Below are 21,576 nucleotides of genomic sequence, written 5' to 3'. Positions count from 1 at the left end.
AGCAGCCTTTGGGAAATACTGAGAGCAGAGGTGGAGCCCCCTGCTGTGAGAAGTGGTGACGTTACTCAGGTCACCAGAGGTCGCAGCTGGAGGTTCTCACGCTGCCCTCTGTGACCTCAGTTGAACTCGCTGCCAGATTGCTGGACTGTCAAATTCAGTGATACGGCAACAAAGCAGTCCAGCAATCCGGCAGTGAGTTCAACTGAAGTCACAGATAGTTCCCACTGTGACCGCAGGTGAACTCACTGCTGGACTGTTCTGCCACTGTGTCACGCAATCTGACAGTACCGCAATTCAGCCGCAAGTACAACTGTGGTCAGAGTTAGCGGCTAACGCAGCACAGATGATACCATGGGAACCAGCCTATGACCTCAGTTGATCTCACTGCCGGATTATCGGTTAATCAGATTGCATGACACAGCGACAGGGCAGTCTGGCAATTCGTCAGCGAGTTCAGCTGCGGTCAGAGAAGGGTAGGGTGGGAGCCTCCTGCTGTGAACTCCGGTGACCTGAGTGATGTCACCGCTTCTCACATCCAGAGGCTCCCCTGCTGCCCTCAATGTATCCCTATGAGCTGCAGTGAGCAGTCACATTTTCTGTCACTCCAAGGAGAAAATGTAGCAGAGCCGAGAATTGTCATGGGACGTCATGTGCATTACATTGGACCTGCAGGGGTGTTTTTTTGGTTTTTAATGGGTTGAAAGACGGTGTCTGTAGTTTTTATTTCCAATAAAGGATTTTTCTGGGTGTGTGTTTATTTCTTTTGACTTACAAAGTTAGTAATGGGGGTGTCTTATAAACACTTCCCCATTACTAACCCAGGGGTTTATGACAGCTGTGATTTTTGACAATTCACAGCTATCATCAACCTATATATTACCCCTATTGCCACTGCACGAGGGTAATTGGGAAGTGCCAAGGAGAAGCACCAGAATTGGTGCATCTAATGTGATGCTCCAGTTCTGGGACTACTGCGGGCCAATAACTATGGTCCTTCCCACCCTGATACTTACTACCAGTCCCCAGCGGTCTACTTTAACTTGTATGGTTATCAAAAATTGGGGGGACCCCAAACAATTTTTTAAAATTTTCTATTGAAATAATTTTAAAAATGGCGCAGGATCCCCTCTAGTTTTGATAACCAACCAAGGTAAAGCTTACGGCTGAGGGTTGCAGCCCGTAGCTGCTGTTTTGCCAACTCTGGTTATCAAAAATAGGGTTCAGCCCATGTCTTTTATGTATTTTTTTACAGTGGTGCGCTGAACAATCACAGTCCTGCCAATACTTAACATGGCTGTGATGGACCCGGAATTGTCCATGCAGCAAAGCTTGCTGACTGGCTGGCCCTTCAACAAGGTTTTTTTTCAGATGACAAACCTGAAGAGGAACCAGATGTACAGGTAAAAGTCTGTGTTCAGAGCTGCTCATCCCTACTCACTGGTTTTTACCTATCATGAGATGTTTCTTGTGTGGTACCTTAGTATGAGACATTTTATAGACCATCAGTTTAATTAGCTGATATTATTTTTCACAAAGTAGCAGCATTGATTTCTAATTACTGATAGATTTCAGCTGGTGTCATGAATTTCAATGGCTGTTTGCCTTTCTTTCGTCTTAAGTACAGTACTTTTTCTTTGTGTATTTTCACATTATTACACATAATATATGGACATCACATCCCAGCAAAAAGGTGTAAGGTGCGTGTTGATGGTTATAGGAAGCAATTGATTGCAGTTATTTATTCCAAAGGGGATGCAACCAAGTTTTTGAGAAATTATGTCCAATTTACCATTTTTACATTTATATACAAAGCCTTGCAAAAGTATTCGCCCCCCTTGAATTTTTCAACCTTTTCCCACATTTCAGGCTTCAAACATAAAGATAAAAATGTTTAATTTTATGGTGAAGAATCAACAACAAGTGGGACACAATTGTGAAGGTGAATGATATTTATTGCTTATTTTAAATTTTTGTAACAAATAAATAATTGAATATTGGGGCGTGCAATATCATTCGGCCCCTTTAAGTCAATACTTTGTAGCGCCACCTTTTGCTGCGATTACAGCTGCAGGCGCTTGGGGTATGTGTCTATCAGTTCTGCACATCGAGAGGCTGAAATTCTCGCCCATTCTTGCTTTGTAAACAGCTGGAGCTGAGTGAGGTTGGATGGAGGCGTTTGTGAACAGCAGTTTTCAGCTCTTTCCACAGATTCTCGATTGGGTTCAGGACTGGACTGTGAATTGGCCATTCTAACACCTGGATACGTTTATTTGTGAACCATTCCATTGTAGATTTTGCTTTATGTTTGGGATCATTGTCTTGTTGGAAGACAAATCTCCGTCCCAGTCTTAGGTCTTTTGCAGACTCCAACATGTTTTCTTCAAGAATGGTCCTGTATTTGGCTCCATCCATCTTCCCATCAATTTTAACCATCTTCCCTGTCCCTGCTGAAGAAAAGTAGGCCCAAACCATGATGCTGCCACCACCATGTCTGACAGTGGGGATGGTGTGTTCAGGGTGATGAGCTGTGATGCTTTTACGCCAAACATATCGTTTGGCATTGTGCCCAAAAAGTTTGAGTTTAGTTTCATCTGACCTGAGCACCTTCTTCCACATGTTTGGTGTCTCCCAGGTGGCTTGTGGCAAACTTTAAACAACACTTTTTATGGATATCTTTGAGAAATGGCTTTCTCCTTGCCACTCTTCCATAAAGGCCAGATTTGTGCAGTGTACGACTGATTGTTGTCCTATGGACAGACTCTCCCACCTCAGCTGTAGATCCCTGCAGTTTAACCAGAGTGATCATGGGCCTCTTGGCTGCGTCTCTGATCAGTCTTCTTGTTTGAGATGAAAGTTTGGATGGACGGCCGGGTCTTGATAGATTTGCAGTGGTATGATACTCCTTCCATTTCAATATGATCGCTTACACAGTGCTTCTTGGGATGTTTAAAGTTTTGAAAATCTTTTTGTAACCAAATCCGGCTTTAAACTTCTCCACAACAGTATCATGGACCTGCCTGTTGTGTTCCTTGGTCTTCATGATGCTATCTGTGTTTTAAGCAGAACACTGAGACTATCACAGAGCAGGTGCATTTATACAGAGACTAGATTACACACAGGTGGATTATATTTATCATCATCAGTCATTTAGGACAACATTGAATCATTCAGAGATCCTCAATGAACTTCTGGAGTGAGTTTGCTGCACTGAAAGTAAAGGGGATGAATAATATTGCACGCGCCAATTTTCAGTTTTTTATTTTTTACAAAAGTTTAAAATAAGCAATATATATTGTTCAACTTTACAATTGTGTCCCATTTGTTGTTGATTCTTCAGCATAACATAAATTTTTTTATCTTTATGTTTCAAGCCTGAAATGTGGGAAAAGGTTGAAAAATTCAAGGGGGTTGAATACTTTCGCAAGGCACTGTATATATATATATATATATATATATATATATATATATATAAAATTCCTAAAATCTTTAAAAAAAAATACACAACACAAAAGCCTGATTTAAGCAATACAGTGGGTCGTTTTCTGATTTCTGATGTCATGCTCCCCTTAAGTCATTGGTAACTCGTCCGTGCGATCAATGATTTCCTTTATATTGATTGGAAAAACACCATCATCTCAAGTATTTACAGTGCAGCACTTTAGCCACCGATGACCCTCATAAAAGCTGCATCTGCCATTCACAGACTTGCACCTGTTCTCAGACATACGGACTGTGCACACTTTGTATGCTGACTCTTCATGGATTACATGGAGACTGTGTGGACACTGTATGCTGACTGTTATGGATTACATATGGACAGTGTGTGCGCACTGTATGGTGACTGTTTATGGGTTATATACATACTGTATGCACACTGTATATTGACTATTTATGGATTATATATAGACTGTGCGCACTGTATTCTAACTATTTATAGATTATATACGGATTGTGTGCGCACTGTATTCTGACTATTCATAGATTATATATGGATTGTGTGCGCACTGTATTCTGACTATTCATAGATTATATATGGATTGTGTGCACTGTATTCTGACTATTCACATATTATATTCGGACTGTGTGCGCACTGTATTCTGACTATTCACATATTATATACGGACTGTGTGCGCACTGTATTCTGACTATTCATAGATTATATACGGACTGTGTGCGCACTGTATTCTGACTATTTATAGATTATATATGGACTGTGTGCGCACTATATTGACTATTCATAGATTATTTACGGACAGTGTGCGTACTGTATTCTGACTATTTATAGATTATATACAGATTTTGTGTGCACTGTATGCAGACTATGGATTATATATGGACTGTGTGTGCACTGTATACTGTTTAAGGATTATACAAGGACTGTTTGCGTACTGTATGCTATTTGTTTATGGATTACGTGGATTATACATGTACAGTGTACGCACTGTATGCTATTTGTTCATGGATTATATGGATTATATACAGACTGTGTGCGCATTATAGTATGTTACCTATATATGGTTTATATATGGACTTTGCGAGCATTGTATTCTGACTATTTATGGATTATATACGGATAGTGTGTGTGCGCACTGTATGCTGATTGTTTATGGATTATATCCGGACTGTGTGTGCATTGTATGCTGATTATGGTTTATATATGGACTGTGTGTGCACTGTATTCTAACTATTTATGATTATATATGGACTGTGCGCTCACTGTATGCTGACTGTTTATGGTTTATATACGGACAGTGTGCACACTGTATGCTATTTATGGATTATATACGGACTGCGCGCTCACTGTATGCTGACTGTGGTTTATATACGGACAGTGTGCGCACTGTGTGCTGACTGTTTATCGTTTATATACGGATTGTGTGCGCACTCTATGCTGACGATTTATGGATTATATACAGACTGTGCGCTCACTGTATGTTATTTATGGATTATACACAAACAGTGTGCACACTGTATTCTGAATATTTATGGATTATCTACGGACTGTGTGTGCACTGTATGCGGACTGTATATGGACTTATATACGGACTGTGTGCTCACTTGTATACTGGCTCTTTATGGATTTTATACGGACTGTGATCACTGTATGCTGACTATTTATGGTTTATATACGGACTGCGCGCTCACTGTATGCTGACTGTGGTTTATATACGGACAGTGTGCGCACTGTGTGCTGACTGTTTATGGTTTATATACGGACTGTGTGCGCACTTTATGCTGACGATTTATGGATTATATACGGACTGTGCGCTAACTGTATGTTATTTATGGATTATACACAAACAGTGTGCACACTGTATTCTGAATATTTATGGATTATCTACGGACTGTGTGTGCACTGTATGCGGACTGTACATGGACTTATATACGGACTGTGTGCTCACTTGTATACTGGGTCTTTATGGATTTTATATGGACTGTATGCTCACTTGTATACTGGCTCTTTATGGATTTTATACGGACTGTGATCACTGTATGCTGACTATTTATGGTTTATATACGGACAGTGTGTGCAATGTATGCTGACTATTTATGGAATATATACGGACAGTGTGTGCACTGTATGCTGACTATTTATTGAATATATACGGACAGTGTGTGCACTGTATGCTATATATGGATTATACACGGACAGTGTGCGCACTGTATGCTGACTGTAATTTGCACTACGTGGGAACTGTATGTGGACTGTGTGATTCCCACACTTCATACAGCAGAGGTATCCCTGATAATGTTTGGTGTAGCCGGCGATGAATGTGTTGTATAACTTTGCGGATCATCTTTAAACAGGTGAATGCCATTTGCTTTTTCTAGTATAGAAGTGATAGATCTTGTTCTTTCTACAATTTTTGGAGCGCATCTGCCCATTCTATATGGAGAGGGTTAAAATATATGCCCCATAAAGTGAGCCCAAGCGTAGATCACGTTTCTCCATACAGCTGTTGTGTCTCCACCGGTTTATCCGGCTATTATCAGCCATTTTCTATAATTAGGAATGTTCACTGTTTATCCAAAGCCCGTCTACAAATCGGTTCCCCAGAACAGCGGTAGCTGCCACTCACTTTACATACTAAATGGTATCATGGGAATTCCTAGTCTGTGGAGCAGGAGAGACACCAACAGAAACCATTACCATAGCTGAGCCGAGTCTGTCCCAACTCATTATTATGTATTAAGAATACGGTAATCATGGAACAGCCCCAAAAATGAGGTACAAGTTGACCTCAGCTACTCAAAGCTAGTGGAGTGTTCACAAACCCAACTTTTTGTAATTACCTGACTTGGTTTCTCGCCATTCTCCATGGGATCTTCTGCATCCATGTCTTCTATAACAAGAAGAGAAATTTCTGATGTCTTCTCCTGCATAAGGTCTTCTTCAAGACTGTCATCTTCAGCTATGTCCTTCATAAAATGTTTTTGGACTTCCCATTCTTCTATAGACTCAGAACTTCCCGGACTTTCCATATCAATCTGGTCCAAAGCTCCTTTTTCTTTTGAGAAGTCATCAATCAGATCTTCTGTTGGCTCCTCGGTCATGGTGATGAACCCTTTGGCCGAATTGTCTAATACATTAACAAGATACAGTTCCATGTAAGGGCTACTGACTCTTGGCTTAAGACATGTAGAAACATCTCCTCTAAGATCATTTTCCATGGTGTCTTCCTCAATAATTCCAGCTCTTTCATCCTGAATCGCAGATAGAGGAAGTTTACATTGTTCTTTTCTTTTCAAACTAGGAGTATTGTCCTCTTGGTGCCCGGCTGTAATCACCATCTCTGGTTGCAATGCTTTTAGATTGTCTCCGGGGAAGTCTCCTTTTACATCTAGTCGTGGTGGCTGTGAGTGACTGACACAGAATCCAGTTAAGGCATTCATAGATAAAGTGTTATTTGATCCTTCATTCGCACCAGTCTCACCACTCTGGATTTTATCGCACTCATTTAGGCAATCCTGGCTTACTTTTGTCTCATCATCCTGGTCACTTTCCAGTAAAAAGTTCGGCTCATAGCCTAGAAGAACATGCTGCCACATACCATTCTCGTAATCCGTCATGACATCAGAGCATTCCAAATAGTTGAGACAATCATCAAAAAGGTCCTCTCCTATAGTCCGTTGCTCATCCAACTTTGGCTCAAGGGCTCTGCAACAATATTTAGACCCATGCCACATGCAGTAGACAAGATCAATGCTACTCGTGTGGCACCTAACTCTATCTGTCTTGAGGTTTCCTTCCAAGTCTCCATTTTGATACCCATTCGATTGTGTCTTAACGGTTAAATGATCACATTTTTCTGACCCAGACTCTGTTTTGGAATGTTCCGAAATGGGATCATCATTCTCCCAAATAAATAAACTTTCATCTGCACCCATGGTAGAATCATAGGGTTTGATTCCTTCGAGATCAGATTTGGTGTCTAGCCCAGGATCTTCCAGTTGGTATCTGTAAAAAAGCAAAGTCCTTTCACTGTCAAGAAGGGATCCAATGAAAAGTCAATGTTTTTTGTAATATTAACATATCATGGAAATATGTCCTTACGTAAGTCTTCGAATTCCAGTTTAGAAAACGGATGCATAAAAATGGAGTCTTCTTATCCTTAATACTTGAGAAAGAGATGAAGATTTGTAAACTTCTGGAATTCCAATGCTATATTTTTTGTGTTCTTATTTTCTTCATATTCTACTTTGTGAGCGTACCTAGAAACAGAATAGTAACTTATTATGAAAAAAGAAAAAATAGGCCCAAAGGTATACAAACAATAATAATAATAAGCTTCATGAAAAAATACCTTTTATTTTAGTTGACTTTTCCAAATAAGCTGTCAAGTGTACATGAGGAGTAACACTGTATCTGTCAATTGTATGAATCGCATCCTGTATTTTCAACAGTTTTATCCTTTATAGTTTTAATGTCTAATTTCCAGTTGTCTCTGAGCTGGTGGGTGTAGACTAGCTGCTATAATGTCTCCCATACACAGCACACAGACATAAGGGATTCCTGCTCTCCGGTTTCTGATCTGGTGGGGGGAGACTGGCTGCTGTGATATCTCCCATACACAAAGACATGAGGGATTCCTGCTCTCTGGTTTCTCATCTGGTGGGGGGAGACTGGCTGCTATGATATTTCCCATACACAAAGACATGAGGGATTTCTGCTCTTCTGCCTCTCAGCTAGTAGGTGTAGACTAGCTGCTACTATGTCTCCTATACACAGCACACACAGACATGAGACATTCCTGCTCTTCTGTTTCTGAGATGGTGGGTGAAGACTAGCTGCTATGATATATCCCATACGCAGCACACACAGACATGAGGGATTCCTGCTCTCCTGTCTCTGAGATGGTGTGTGGACACTAGCTGCTATGATGCCTCCTATACACAGCACACACAGATATGAGAAATTCCTGCTCTCCAATTTCTGAGCTGGTGGGTGGAGACTAGCTCCTATGATGTCTTCCATACACAGCGCATACAGACATGAGGGATTCCTGCTCTCCTGTCTCTGAGCTGGTAGGTGGGGACTGGCTGCTATGATGTCTCCCATACACATCACACACAGACATGAGAGATTCCTGCTCTCCCGTCTCTGAGCTGGTGGGTGGAGACTGGCTGCTATGATGTCTTCCATACACAGCGCACACAGACATGAGGGATTCCTGCTCTCCTCTCTCTGAGCTGGTGGGTGGAGACTGGCTCCTATGATGTCTTCCATACACAGCGCACACAGACATGAGGGATTCCTGCTCTCCTCTCTCTGAGCTGGTGGGTGGAGACTGGCTCCTATGATGTCTTCCATACACAGCGCACACAGACATGAGGGATTCCTGCTCTCCTCTCTCTGAGCTAGTGGATGGAGACTGGCTCCTATGATGTCTTCCTTACACAGCGCACACAGACATGAGGGATTCCTGCTCTACTTTCTCTGAGCTGGTGGGAGGAGTTTAGCTGCTATAATGCCACTGAGGAACACTGTTAATGTGGAACTATTACTGCCCTGCTGAAGATATGACACACATCCAGGAGAGGTATAATGCAAGGTGGTTTAATTCTACGCTTTTCGAAGTGTACCCCACTTCTTCCTCAGGAAATCCAAAATCATAACCCAATAAGGTGAGCACATTCCCTTATTACTTTGATCCTGTGTTACTTTATTGCGCTTTTTTCCCCTTACAACTTTTTATATAGCTGCTATGATGTCTTCTGTACACAGCACATACAGACAGGAGGGATTCCTGCTCTTCTGTCTCTGAGCTGGTGGGTGGAGACTGGCTGCTGTGATGTCTCCTACACACAGCTCACATAACATGAGGGATTCCTGCTCTACTTTCTCTGAGCTGGTGGGAGGAGTTTAGCTGCTATAATGCCATTGAGGAACACTGTTAATGTGGAACTATTACTGCCCTGCTAAAGATATGACACACATCCAGGAGAGATATAATGCAAGGTGGTTTAATTCTACGTGTTTCGAAGTGTACCCCATTTCTTCCTCAGGAAATCCAAAATCATAACCCAATAAGGTGAGTACATTCCCTTATTACTTTGATTCTGTGTTACTGGGTAAGACCCTATTGTGCTTTTTTCCCTTCCAACTTTTTAAATAACAGCTATAATGCCTCCTATACATAGCACACACAGACATGAAGGATATCTGCTCTCTCTGAGCTGGTGGGTGGAGACTGGCTGCTATGATGTCTCCCTTACACACCACACCCAGACATGAAGGATTCCTGCTCTTCTGTCTCTGAGCTGGTAGGTGGAGACTATCTGCTATGATGTCTCCCATACACAGCACACACAGACATGAGGGATTCCTGCTCTTCTGTCTCTGAGCTGGTGGGTGGAGACTGGCTGCTATGATGTCTCCCTTACACAGCACACACAGACATGAGGGATTCCTGCTCTTCTGTCTCTGAGCTAGTGGAAGGAGATTGGCTGCTATGATGTGTCCCATACACCACACACAGACATGAGGGATTCCTGCTCTTCTGTCTCTGAGCTAGTGGAAGGAGACTGGCTGCTATGATGTGTCCCATACACCACACACACAGACATGAGGGATTCCTGCTCTTCTGTCTCTGAGCTAATGGAAGGAGATTGGCTGCTATGATGTGTCCCATACACCACACACACAGACATGAGGGATTCCTGCTCTTCTGTCTCTGAGCTAGTGGGTGGAGACTGGCTGCTATGATGTCTCCTATACACAGCACACACACATGAGGGATTCCTGCTTTTCTGTCTCTGAGCTTGTAGGTGGAGACTGGCTGCTATGATGTCTTCCATACACAGCACACACACATGAGGGATTCCTGCTTTTCTGTCTCTGAGCTTGTAGGTGGAGACTGGCTGCTATGATGTCTTCCATACACAGTACACACCGACATGACGGATTCCTGCTCTCCTGTCTTTGATATGGTGGGTGGAGACTAGCTACTATAAAGAATGGCCGGAGCACTGACCCCCCCCCTGCCCCCGGGCATGTGTGGAGGCCAGCATGACACTGATTGGAGTGGAGGTCATGATGTTACGGGTGGGGGAGGGGGAGTAAGTCAGGGTACAGTTAAAAGGTGAAGCTGGGGGAGGAGCGGAACTTTTCCCGCTCTGGGACACCAGTGAGAGTGAGAGTCCCCATCCCCGTCTGTGGATTAGCTCCTTGAGCATGAGAGCTGCTGCCGGCGACCATCCCCCTAGGTGGCTGCAGAACACTGTAGCGGGGATCACCGGTGGGAGTCCGGAGGGGGCAGGGACTGCATCCCTACAACAGCGGCGCCCCCGGAGCTCTGGACCGCCAGAGAGGCTGTCGCCTGACCTGACTCCCAGGGCCCAGCGTCGCCACAGAAGCCCCTCCGGGGACCCTCCAGGCCGGACGCCGCGAGCTGAGAGGTTCATCAGGCCCCGGCCTTTGAGGAATTCTAACGGGTGGCTGGGCCCAGCGGCGGTTAGCAGGCCTGCGCTGGAGTAGGGGGGCGGGGCCTGCTGCCGCCTTGTCTGCGAGTGACGTCGGCGGTGCGGCGGGGCGCTCTGGTGATGTACCTGCCGAGCGCCCTGAGCCCCTCCCTGCAGCGATAGTACCCCGGATGGATCCCTGTGAGGTGGGCGGAGCCAGGCGGCTGCGGTCTGAAATACATCGGGCCTGGCATTCAGGGCCTGCGGCTACAGAGGCCCTGTCTGGAAGAGGGGCCACATGGAGCGGGGCAGGGGGGGCCGTGCTTGGAGAGCCCAGAGGACAATACGCGGCTCCCCCTGTTGGTCGGCGCTACTGATCATCAGGTCCAGGATATGCGGCCGGTGGGGTCCTCAGGCCGTGCGGCTACACAAGCAATGGAGCAGAGTCAGATGGGAGGAGCCAAGTCATGCTAGATCGGCAGGAGGGATGTCAGGATGCAGGTGGTCCGGCTGGCGGGGTTTCTACCTTTGTGCAGCCTGGTGAGTATGATTCAATGTCTTGTTTGTCTTCACATGCTGGTCAGGTACACAGTAAGGGGGGGTGACAGGTCAGCTGGGGTTAGGATTGGGGGTGCCAGCGGGTGTTGGGGGGAATGCGTTAAGTGGGGAGTTGTCAGAATTTAAGTTGCGTTCGCCAGTTGCGGGCACCGATTGGGGGCCAGGGAAAACCCCGGGGCCAGTGGCGGCTTGGGTTCATTCGTCCGTCATTGCGGCTAGTGAGTCCACAGTTGGGAGTTTCTCTTCCCCAGTATTAGTGTCAGTTCAAACAGAAAAGAGTACGGAGGTGACAAGATGTATTTTGACAAAGGGAAAAGACGATAGCAAGAAGGAAGATGTGGAGAAGTGGCGATGGCGCTCGATTCCTCAGACATTTGTTAATTGGTTGCAGGCGTTGCAGTTTGGGCAAGAGTAATTGGCAAAAAGGCGAAGGGGGAATTGTTTTTCATTTGTTTTGCTATATGGGCTCGTTTGGTGAGGCCTATAGGATTTATGGGGGGTAGACCTGGATCCGTTATGACGAGCAGTTTCATCAGAGGATGGCTACCGTCCATCCATATGATGGGATCAGAAGGATATAGGTTTGTGGTTGTGGGTGATGGCGGCAGCCAGATATGGGCAGTCATTTCAGGGCGGGGCCGGGTTCCCCGGCCGGTCAGGAAGCTGGGGTGCCAGTGGTCAGTACGGACAGACAGGGTCCTAGAAGTCAGGTTCGTGTTGGTAAGTTAATGAGAGGGAATGCAAGTTCGGTGCCACTTGCCGTTCTTTGAACACCTCTGCACCCATTGTAACGGAACATCCCATGGGGCGTCCAAGGGTCAGACACCGGTGAGCTTAGTTGCGATGCTTCCGTACCTAAATAGTGATCCTGATAAGGACAAAGCTGAAGTTTTGAGGTTGGGTTTTGGGGAGGGTTTTAGGATTCCTTTCCCTGTTTTGAAGTTCCAGGGACAACCAGGAATCTCCCTCGGCGTATCAACATGTGGCGGTGGTAGGTGGAAAGTTAGGAAAGGAGGTGGCGTTGGGGAGAATGGGGGGCACGATTAGGCACCCTCCTACCTTTTTCTAATTTTGTGGTTTCGCCATTCGGGGTGGGGCCCAAGAAGGAGCCAGGTAAAGTTCGGCTGATCCACCATTTGTCTCATCCCAGGGGTAGGTCAGCGAATGATGGTATACTGGCTGAGCTTCATTAGGTGGTGTATACGTCATTTGATGAGGCTACAAAGTAGGTAAAGAGTTGTGGGAGGGGTGTGTTGATGGCAATAGACAGATATTGAGGCAGCTTTCTGGCTCCTACAAGTTCATCCAAACACTTCGGTTATTGGGTTGTTTTTGGGAGCGAGATTGTTTTGGAGACCCCTGCTTACCAATGAGTTGTGCAGTATCGTGCACATTTATTGAAACCTTTAGTTCTTTTTTAAAATGGGTGGGGCGTGATGTTTCTGGTTTGGCATCACTGGTACCTTATCGGGATGAATTTTTGGTGGGTGGGATTGGCTGTTTCGGCACAGGCACCAGCATTCTAGCAATGGAATGGATGGTGAGAGGCTTTGGGGTGCCTTTGGCACCTGGAAAAAACTGTTGGGCCAAATACCTGTATTTATTTTCTGGCCATTGTAATTGAATCAGTGATTTGGGAGGTTCGGCTTCCTGACGACAGGTTGCCACACTTAAGGTTGAGGTAGCAAGGGCATGCCGGGTGAGGAAATTACAATTAAAGGAGGTTCAATCACTATTGGGGAAAACTTAATTTTGCGTGTCGGGTAATGTCAATGGGCCGAGTTTTCACGTCGGCTAGCTTGCGCTACAGCTGGAGTGCTTGCTCCTCACCCCTACATACGTTTGTCGGCGGAACATAGAGTGCACTTGTCGGTTTGGGGAGAGTTTTTGGGGAGCAGGACAATGGTCGCTCGTTGCTTAAGGATGAGGTAGTGGATAATTTCAAATTGGAATTGTTTACAAATGCTGCGGGTGACTCAGGTTTCGGGGCCTTTTTTCAGGGTCAGTGGTGTGCGGATTGGTGGCCAGAAAGTTGGATGGCGGAAGGGTTGACAAGGAATGTGTCGCTATTGGAAATTTTTTCCAATGATGGTCGCACTTCATTTGGGGAGGGACCAGTTGTCGAATAAGTAAATCCGGTTCAACTGTGACAATATGGGGGTGGTGCTGGCGATTAATAACGGCTCGGAATATTCTCCCACAAGTTGTTCTGGGGTTGCGGCAGCTGGTCTTTATTTATTTGGAAATTAATACGTGTCACAGCAGCTCAGGTACCAGGTATAGAGAACCTAATAGTGGATTTCCTCTCTTGTTTTCAGTGAGATCGCTTCAGGGATTTTTTGCGGTAGAGGCGGACGGCAGCAGCTTGTAGTCCCCTGCGCAGCTTTGGAGCGTGGTCTTCAAGCAGCAAGGCCACTGATTCGGGCTGTTTGGCTGGTACCACGTGGGCGGCGTATCAGGCCACATGGATTTTCTGGGAGTAGTGGTTGGGTGGTTGCATGCTGACTGAGGATTCTCAGTTAGGACTGTTCCTGCGAAAATTGGGGGAAGTGGCGATAACAGGTTGGTCTTCCACGAAGTTGAGTCATTTGATTGCAGGTTTGGCATTCGATTTCTGGTTGTGAGGTGTACAGGATTTGACAAAGAATTTTTGGGAACTTCAGGCGCTGAAAGGTTTTCATAGGGGCCATAGGCCGCGTGATGGTAGACGGCCTGTGTTATTCACCTTATTGGAATGTTTGGGTAGGGTATTGCGAGTAGTTTGTACATCTGCATTGAGGTATCCTTGTTCCGGTTGGTTTTTGGTTGGCGGTTTTTCGGGGCTTTGCGTATTGGCAAATTGGTATTTCCCAGTATGACGTGCCCCAGGGGCTTGGGTAATACGCCCAATTTAAGTCCTAATTTACATACGTCCTAATTTTGGAGCATGGGGATCGAATTTTGGATCCAGAAATCAAAAACGGATCAAGTAGGGGCAGGCAGGCGGGTTCGTTTAGGGAAGATTACGGCATCGGGGATGTGCCATTGGCAGTGTGTTTTTGAGTTTTGCAAAGATCCACCCGAGTCAGGATGGCCCATTGTTATGTCGCGAGGACGGGTCTTTTTGTCCAGATATCAGTTCATTAGTGTTTTTGGGCATGTTTGAGATCATTGGGGTTGGTTTCGGCGATGTTTGCGTTGCATTCTTTTCGTATTGTGGCGGCGATGGAAGCCTTTATGTGTGGTCTCCCTGCTGAGACAGTTAAACAGATTGGTCGATGGAAGTCTCAGCGTTGTAAGTCGTAGGTTCCCAATGGTTTTCATGGGCAACTGATCGGAAGACTGGTTCTGATAGAAGTGGGCGTGGGGGGGGGGTGTCATTCTTTGTGTTTGTATTGGAGCTACTTGGTATTTTTGTTAGTGCCTTGTTTTTCAGACCCCCCCCCCCTTTTTCTTGCCTGGTCTGGATCCTGGGCCATTCTAATGTGTACTGGGGAGCACGGAGAGCAGATACGAGAAGGAACAGGAGACAGCTAGTTTTTTCAGAGGGATAGGGCTCTTGTCGGATGGCTTGGGATCAGGGGTATGGGGTGGAATACGGTGTTGCAGGAGATGCATAACTATGCCCATTTGGGCTGGCCCCCTGACATTTTGGTTTTACGTGTCGAGGAAATTATTTGGGTGAGCGGCTTTTTCGCATTTTGATACAAGATATTAAGCATGACTTGTTGCGGTTATGGGTGTCTTTTCCAGGCATGACAATTGTGTGGGTGGACATGGTTCCGAGAAGGGTTTGGGCGAAAGCATGGTCTGTGGAGAAGCTAAATAAGGTGCGGGTGAAGGTTAATAGGGTTATCTCAAAAATTGGTGGGCTGCAACGGGGGAGTTGCAGCTCGGCATTTTGAGCTGGAGCGGGAGGATGACGAATTTTGGTAGGCGGATGGGATGCATTTGAATGCAGTAGGGATTGATTTGTGGGCCCTTGGATTGCAAGGAGGTATTGAGCGAGCTTTGCTATTGCGGGGGGTCTCAGGCACTTGAAGGTTATCAAGGTGCCCTCGTTGTGGCAGGTTTATTGGTGGGTCCTTGAAGTTGGTTTTAAATTGGTTCGGGGAACCCATCCGAGTATGGATCCCCTCATTGGCAGAATGGTTGGTCACCTGGTGATTTTTGGGGGATCCCGACGGGGTATGTCGGGGCCCCCGTGGGTGTTTTTGGTGGTTAATGAAGGAATAACCCTTCTTTGGTGCTCCTGAGCCAGTGTGGGTAACGGCTGGGAGCAATTTGGTTATTTTAGGTGAATCACCAGGGTTTTAGCTTCAAGGACCTTACCACAATGCAAATTTTTCCATGTTATGTATTTGTTTAATAAATGGCTGCTATGGCCAAAATTATCCAAAAGTTAAATTGGTGTCTGAGTGGTTATTAGCGGATAAGGGGGAATTGAAAAAAGGGGTGTGTATGCTTAATTTTGGCCGGAATCTACAATTCCAGGGTCATGTCTCCTATACACAGCACACACAGACATGAGGGATTCCTGCTTTTCTATCTCTATTTAACACATGTTCAAAAGCAGCAGCAGCATGGAGATCATTAGGCAATAATACTAAGCAGTGCAGCAGTGAATCCAGAACTCTTGCTATTATGCAGCAGCACATCAAGTCATTCCTACTCCACCTCCCTTCTCCAAAGAGTCTAATAGGTAACTGTAATTTGATGCTTCAGTAAACTGCAAGTCTGTTTTGTTTTGACTAAGATGGATTTTAGCAGATTTTCAGAGTAAACAATTAGTGCAGGAGAAGAAGTGGCTCATAAGTGGAGAAATAAACTGATTTTTTTTTCTCATAAGATATATTATAAAGTTCCTTATATTCATTTATACTATTGATTTATGTAAAGTTTATTGAAACAACCATTTAAGATGGCATAATGTGGACATATTTTTGGCACTATATGGTGGTATTACTTTGCTGATATATAACAGTATAGCAGTGGGATGAAGTTATTTAGCAATGGTTTGCTGTTAAGGGCTTTATCTTGTGTTAAAACAGCCCTGAACTGTGAAGCACAGACAGAGGATCTATGTGAAATGACGTGTTCAGAAAAAGAATAATCATGGGCACAGGGAAATGTTTGGGCACATAATATGTTACATTATCCTACAGTCTTATACAAAAATGATTTTTCGCTCAAATTCAACTCTGTCTCACATAATAACATCATATAATGGATGTAAATGCAGGAGAGCAGAGGAGGAGACCATGTAACAGACATTGGATTGATATGATTAAGAATGTTTGTTTGCGCGAAACGCGTCAGTGAATCTCTTTCTGGTCTGAGCTGGATTTGATTCTATATTTGTGGGCAATAAATGTGGAAATCTTTTATCTTCTATCTCCCTCTCTTGTCCTACACATTGAATTGGGCCTTAAAATACTGGCCCTCGTATAAATATACACAAAACAAAGGGCAGATGATTCCGGGGATTTGTCTGGACTCTGCCGCGCCGTGTCAGCGTCTTTACTGATATGTATTTTCCAACATAAATCAGTCACTGGGGTATTATAAGTAATCAGGCACGCAGCTTCTGTGCACATCGTTAACCTTCTTAGCCTGTAACATCACACTAAGATTCTTCCCAAAAAACACCAGCAAAGTCAAAAGAGACATTAACCCCTTAATGACCATGGTTTTATGACTTCTGTTAAAGGGGTTGTCCACTATGGGGTAATTAATTAATTTTTGTTCCTGGAGAGCTACGTGACATTGTTGTCTGCAGAAAATTAATGGTTGCTCGTCTGCTGAAGGCCTGATGTAAAATTAGCGAGCTGCAGCCGACGAGCTGACGAGCGGCCGCTCATTGCCTACAGCCGGCACGTAAGACAACGTCATGTCCCTCTGTGGAAACAGAGGTGTCATTGCTGGAATGGCGCCAATGGAGAAGGGGATTATGCAATGTTTTCATTAATATGGGTCTTGAATTTATTAGACTACGGTTGTCCAGTAGAGCAAAAACACTTGTAATTGGACTAACGTTGGCCAAACCTTATATCGATGGGCTTGGCATACAGTAGAGTCTATTGAGTCTATTGTGTATGGCAACCACTGGACAGATAATTTGGGGGGAGGTAAGGATCCAGCATGTCCAATTTTGAACTGCCAGTGCAAATCTTTTTTCTCTCAGTGAAATAAGCCATCACCCAATATGTTTTAACAACAGCTCTTTCAGAGGATGTAAAGCAAAGCTCGACAAAGGATTAATCGTTCCGCCAACAGCTATCTTTTCTGACTCCTGTACAGAGGAACGTTGTGATGAGATAGCTGTTGGGAGAACCATAGATTGGCCAACAGCTATCCAAAGTATTTTTTAAGACACACTTAGGGGCACTTTGCACACAACGACATCGCAAGCCGATGCTTGCGATGCCGAGCACGATAGTCCCCGGCCCCGTTGCAGCAGCGATATCTTGTGATAGCAGCTGTAGCAAACATTATCGCTACAGCAGCTTCACATGGACTCACCTGCCTTGCGACGTCGATCTGGCCAGCGACCCGCCTCCTTATTAAGGGGGCGGGTCGTGCGGCGTCATAGCGACGTCACACGGCAGGCGGGCAATAGAAGCGGAGGGGCGGAGATGAGCGGGATGTAAACATCCCGCCCACCTTCTTCCTTCCGCATAGCCGGCGTGAGCTGCAGGACGCAGGTAGGAGATGTTCCTCGCTCCTGCGGCTTCACACACAGCGATGTGTACAGCCGCAAGAACGAGGAACAACATCGTACCTGTCGCTGTCACGTAATTATGGAATTCCCAGGCACTACACCGATGATACAATTACGACGATTTTGCGCTCGTTAATCGTATCATCTAGCACTTACATACTACTATGTCGAGTGTGACGCCGGAAGTGCGTCACTTTCGACATGACCCCTCCGACATCGCACCTGCGATGTCGTAGTGTGCAAAGTGCCCCTTACACTGCTGTATATACAACACATTAGATACACTGCAACTGCTGTATATATCACATAGGAGACATTGAGACTGCAGTTATAAATTACATAGGACACACTGAGACAGCTACATACATCACATAGGACACATTGAGACAGCTATATGCATCACATAGGACACACTGAGTCTGCTATACGCATCACATAGGATACACTTCAACCGCTGTATAAATCATATACGAGATTCCAAGACTGCTGTATATACATCACATAGGACATACTGAGACTGCTGTATATATATTACTTAGGACACACTGAGACTGCAATATACATCACATAGGACAAACTGAGTTTACTATACATTTCACATAGGATACACTGAGACTGCTGTATATATCATATAGGACATAATGAGACTCTGCTATACATACATCACATAGGACATACTGAGACTGCTGTATATATATATTACTTAGGACACACTCAGACTGCAATATACATCACATGGGACCCACTGAGATGGCTATATTCATGACATAAGATACACTTCAACTGCTGTATATATCACATAGGACATACTGAAACTGCTGTACATACATCAAATAGGACACACTGAGACTGCTGTATATACATCACATAGGACACACTGACACTGCTGTATATACATCACATAGGATACACTGAGACTGTGCTGTGTACATCACATAGGATACACTGAGAGTGCTGTATATACATCACATATGAGACATTTAATCTGCTGTACACCTTACATGGATGCCTCATTTACAGTAGAAAAAAGGAACAATAAGATAAAAAAATATACTCGCCAGAGATCTTCTCTTATCTCTTAGAGGTCGATATAATGTAGAATATATACCATATACCAGTGGCATATAACTAATAGTCATTATGGGAGCCAGTATTAGTCTGGAGTGGTGACGCTACTGGACCTAGTCCCACCACACATCACACTTTCAACCATGGAAATAATGGTTTGGAACTACTGGTTCCATGAGTTTACAACAGTGGTAGGGGAAGTCACCCAAATGTAGAAGAAAATAATCACGACAGTCCAAGAGATAAAATCAGAAAATGAATTTTAACTTTATTGCAGGGGTCAGCACCGCAAGACAAGCTCCTTAATAAAGACAGGCCGTGAGCTTGGTCCACAGTTGACCAATGCATTGGCTATTATACTTATTGGAGCTTTATGCTGACACTTCAATAAAGTTAACATTCATTTTCTGATTGCATTTTTTGGAGTACCTTTGTTATTTGCTTTTACACTTTCGTATATACTGGCGTATAAGACGACTTTTTACCCCCTTAAAATAATGGCTACAGTGGGGGGTCGTCTTATACGCCGGATATACGGGGGGTATATATATATGTACACTGCAGGGTCCAGGGGAGGTGGGGGCAGCAGCTCTGGAGTGCAGGGGAACGCTGGGGGCTGCAGCCTTTGATCTCCTGCACCCGCTCATATAATATGCACAGCCGCTGTCCATCTCCAATGGTGCTGAAATCGCAGGCAGTGAGGGGCTGGGGCAGCGGTGCATATTATATGTCTCTGCGCCCCCCTGTGATGGCACATGCCCCCCCTGTGTTAGATTTGGCCCCCAGGCTGCTGCTCATTCTAAAATAAAAAAGCTTTACTTACCCCTGCAGCGTTTCTCCCCGTGTCCCTGCTTCCACTATGATCAGGCAGAGATCTCAGGCTGCTGTGCCGATCACATGACCGCACTGACAACCAGGAAGTGGAAGAACAGAAGCACGGAGGGAGACAGGAGGGAGCTCAGCGCTGGAGGAGGTAAGGAAAGAGGGTTTTATTTTACTTTGGGCAGCAGCCTAGGGGCCATATCTGACACAGGGGGACTTGTGCGATCTATAGGGGCCATGGGCAGCACTATGGGGGCGATATCTGACACAGGGGGACTTGTGCGATCTATAGGGGCCATGGGCAGCACTATGGGGGCGATATCTAACACAGGGGGACTTGTGCGATCTATAGGGGCCATGGGCAGCACTATGGGGGCGATATCTGACACAGGGGGACTTGTGCGATCTATAGGGGCCATGGGCAGCACTATGGGGGCGATATCTAACACAGGGGGACTTGTGCGATCTATAGGGGCCATGGGCAGCACTATGGGGGCGATATCTGACACAGGGGGACTTGTGCGATCTATATAGGGGCCATGGGCAGCACTATGGGAGCGATATCTAACACAGGGGGACTTGTGCGATCTATAGGGGCCATGGGCAGCACTATGGGGGAGATATCTAACACAGGGGGACTTGTGCGATCTATAGGGGCCATGGGCAGCACTATGGGGGAGATATCTAACACAGGGGGACTTGTGCGATCTATAGGGGCCATGGGCAGCACTATGGGGGAGATATCTAACACAGGGGGACTTGTGCGATCTATATAGGGGCCATGGGCAGCACTATGGGGGCGATATCTGACACAGGGGGACTTGTGCGATCTATAGGGGCCATGGGCAGCACTATGGGGGCGATATCTGACACAGGGGGACTTGTGCGATCTATATAGGGGCCATGGCAGCACTATGGGGGAGATATCTAACACAGGGGGACTTGTGTGATCTATATAGGGACCATGGGCAGCACTATGGGGGAGATATCTAACACAGGGGGACTTGTGCGATCTATATAGGGGCCATGGGCAGCACTATGGGGGCGATATATAACACAGGGGGACTTGTGCGATCTATATAGGAGCCATGGGCAGCACTATGGGGGCGATATCTAACACAGGGGGACTTGTGCGATCTATAGAGGCAATGGGCAGCACTATGGGGGCGATATCTAACACAGGGGGACTTGTGCGATCTATAGGGGCCATGGGCAGCAGCATGGGGGCGTTATCTAACACGGGAACGTGTGCAATCCATAGGGGACCATAGGCAGCACAGGGGAACGTGTGCCATCACAAGGGGGCTATATTCAATATAAGGGGGCCATATCCAGATTAAGGGGGCTAATTTTAGGATGGGGGGCTATGAGGGACATATACCCTATATGATTTGTTAGAGGGACACTGGTATTATAAGATGGACCCCATTTAACATTAAAAAAAAAAAAATTCTCTTTTCCTTCACCAAATTTGGGGGTGCGTCTTATAATCAGGTGCGTCTTATAAAGCGAAAAATACGGTATAT

General features: G+C 45.5%; 1 protein-coding gene across 1 annotated transcript in view; it reads right to left on the bottom strand.

The window, feature by feature from the left end:
- Positions 1-21,576, bottom strand: part of ALPK2 (alpha kinase 2) — a 224,640-nt gene that overhangs the window by 180,513 nt on the left and 22,551 nt on the right. Inside the window, exons 2-3 of the mRNA XM_075327957.1 lie at positions 7,556-7,713; positions 6,295-7,459 (exon numbers count right to left, since the gene is read on the bottom strand). Of these exons, the coding sequence (XP_075184072.1) occupies positions 6,295-7,389 (1,095 nt within the window). The 5' untranslated portion in view covers positions 7,390-7,459; positions 7,556-7,713. The remainder of the gene's footprint in view (positions 1-6,294; positions 7,460-7,555; positions 7,714-21,576) is intronic.

The sequence above is a fragment of the Anomaloglossus baeobatrachus genome, chromosome 1, assembly GCF_048569485.1.
Source record: "Anomaloglossus baeobatrachus isolate aAnoBae1 chromosome 1, aAnoBae1.hap1, whole genome shotgun sequence".
In the NCBI taxonomy this organism is placed as follows: domain Eukaryota; kingdom Metazoa; phylum Chordata; class Amphibia; order Anura; family Aromobatidae; genus Anomaloglossus; species Anomaloglossus baeobatrachus.
This window is presented reverse-complemented; position numbering and strand designations above follow the sequence as displayed.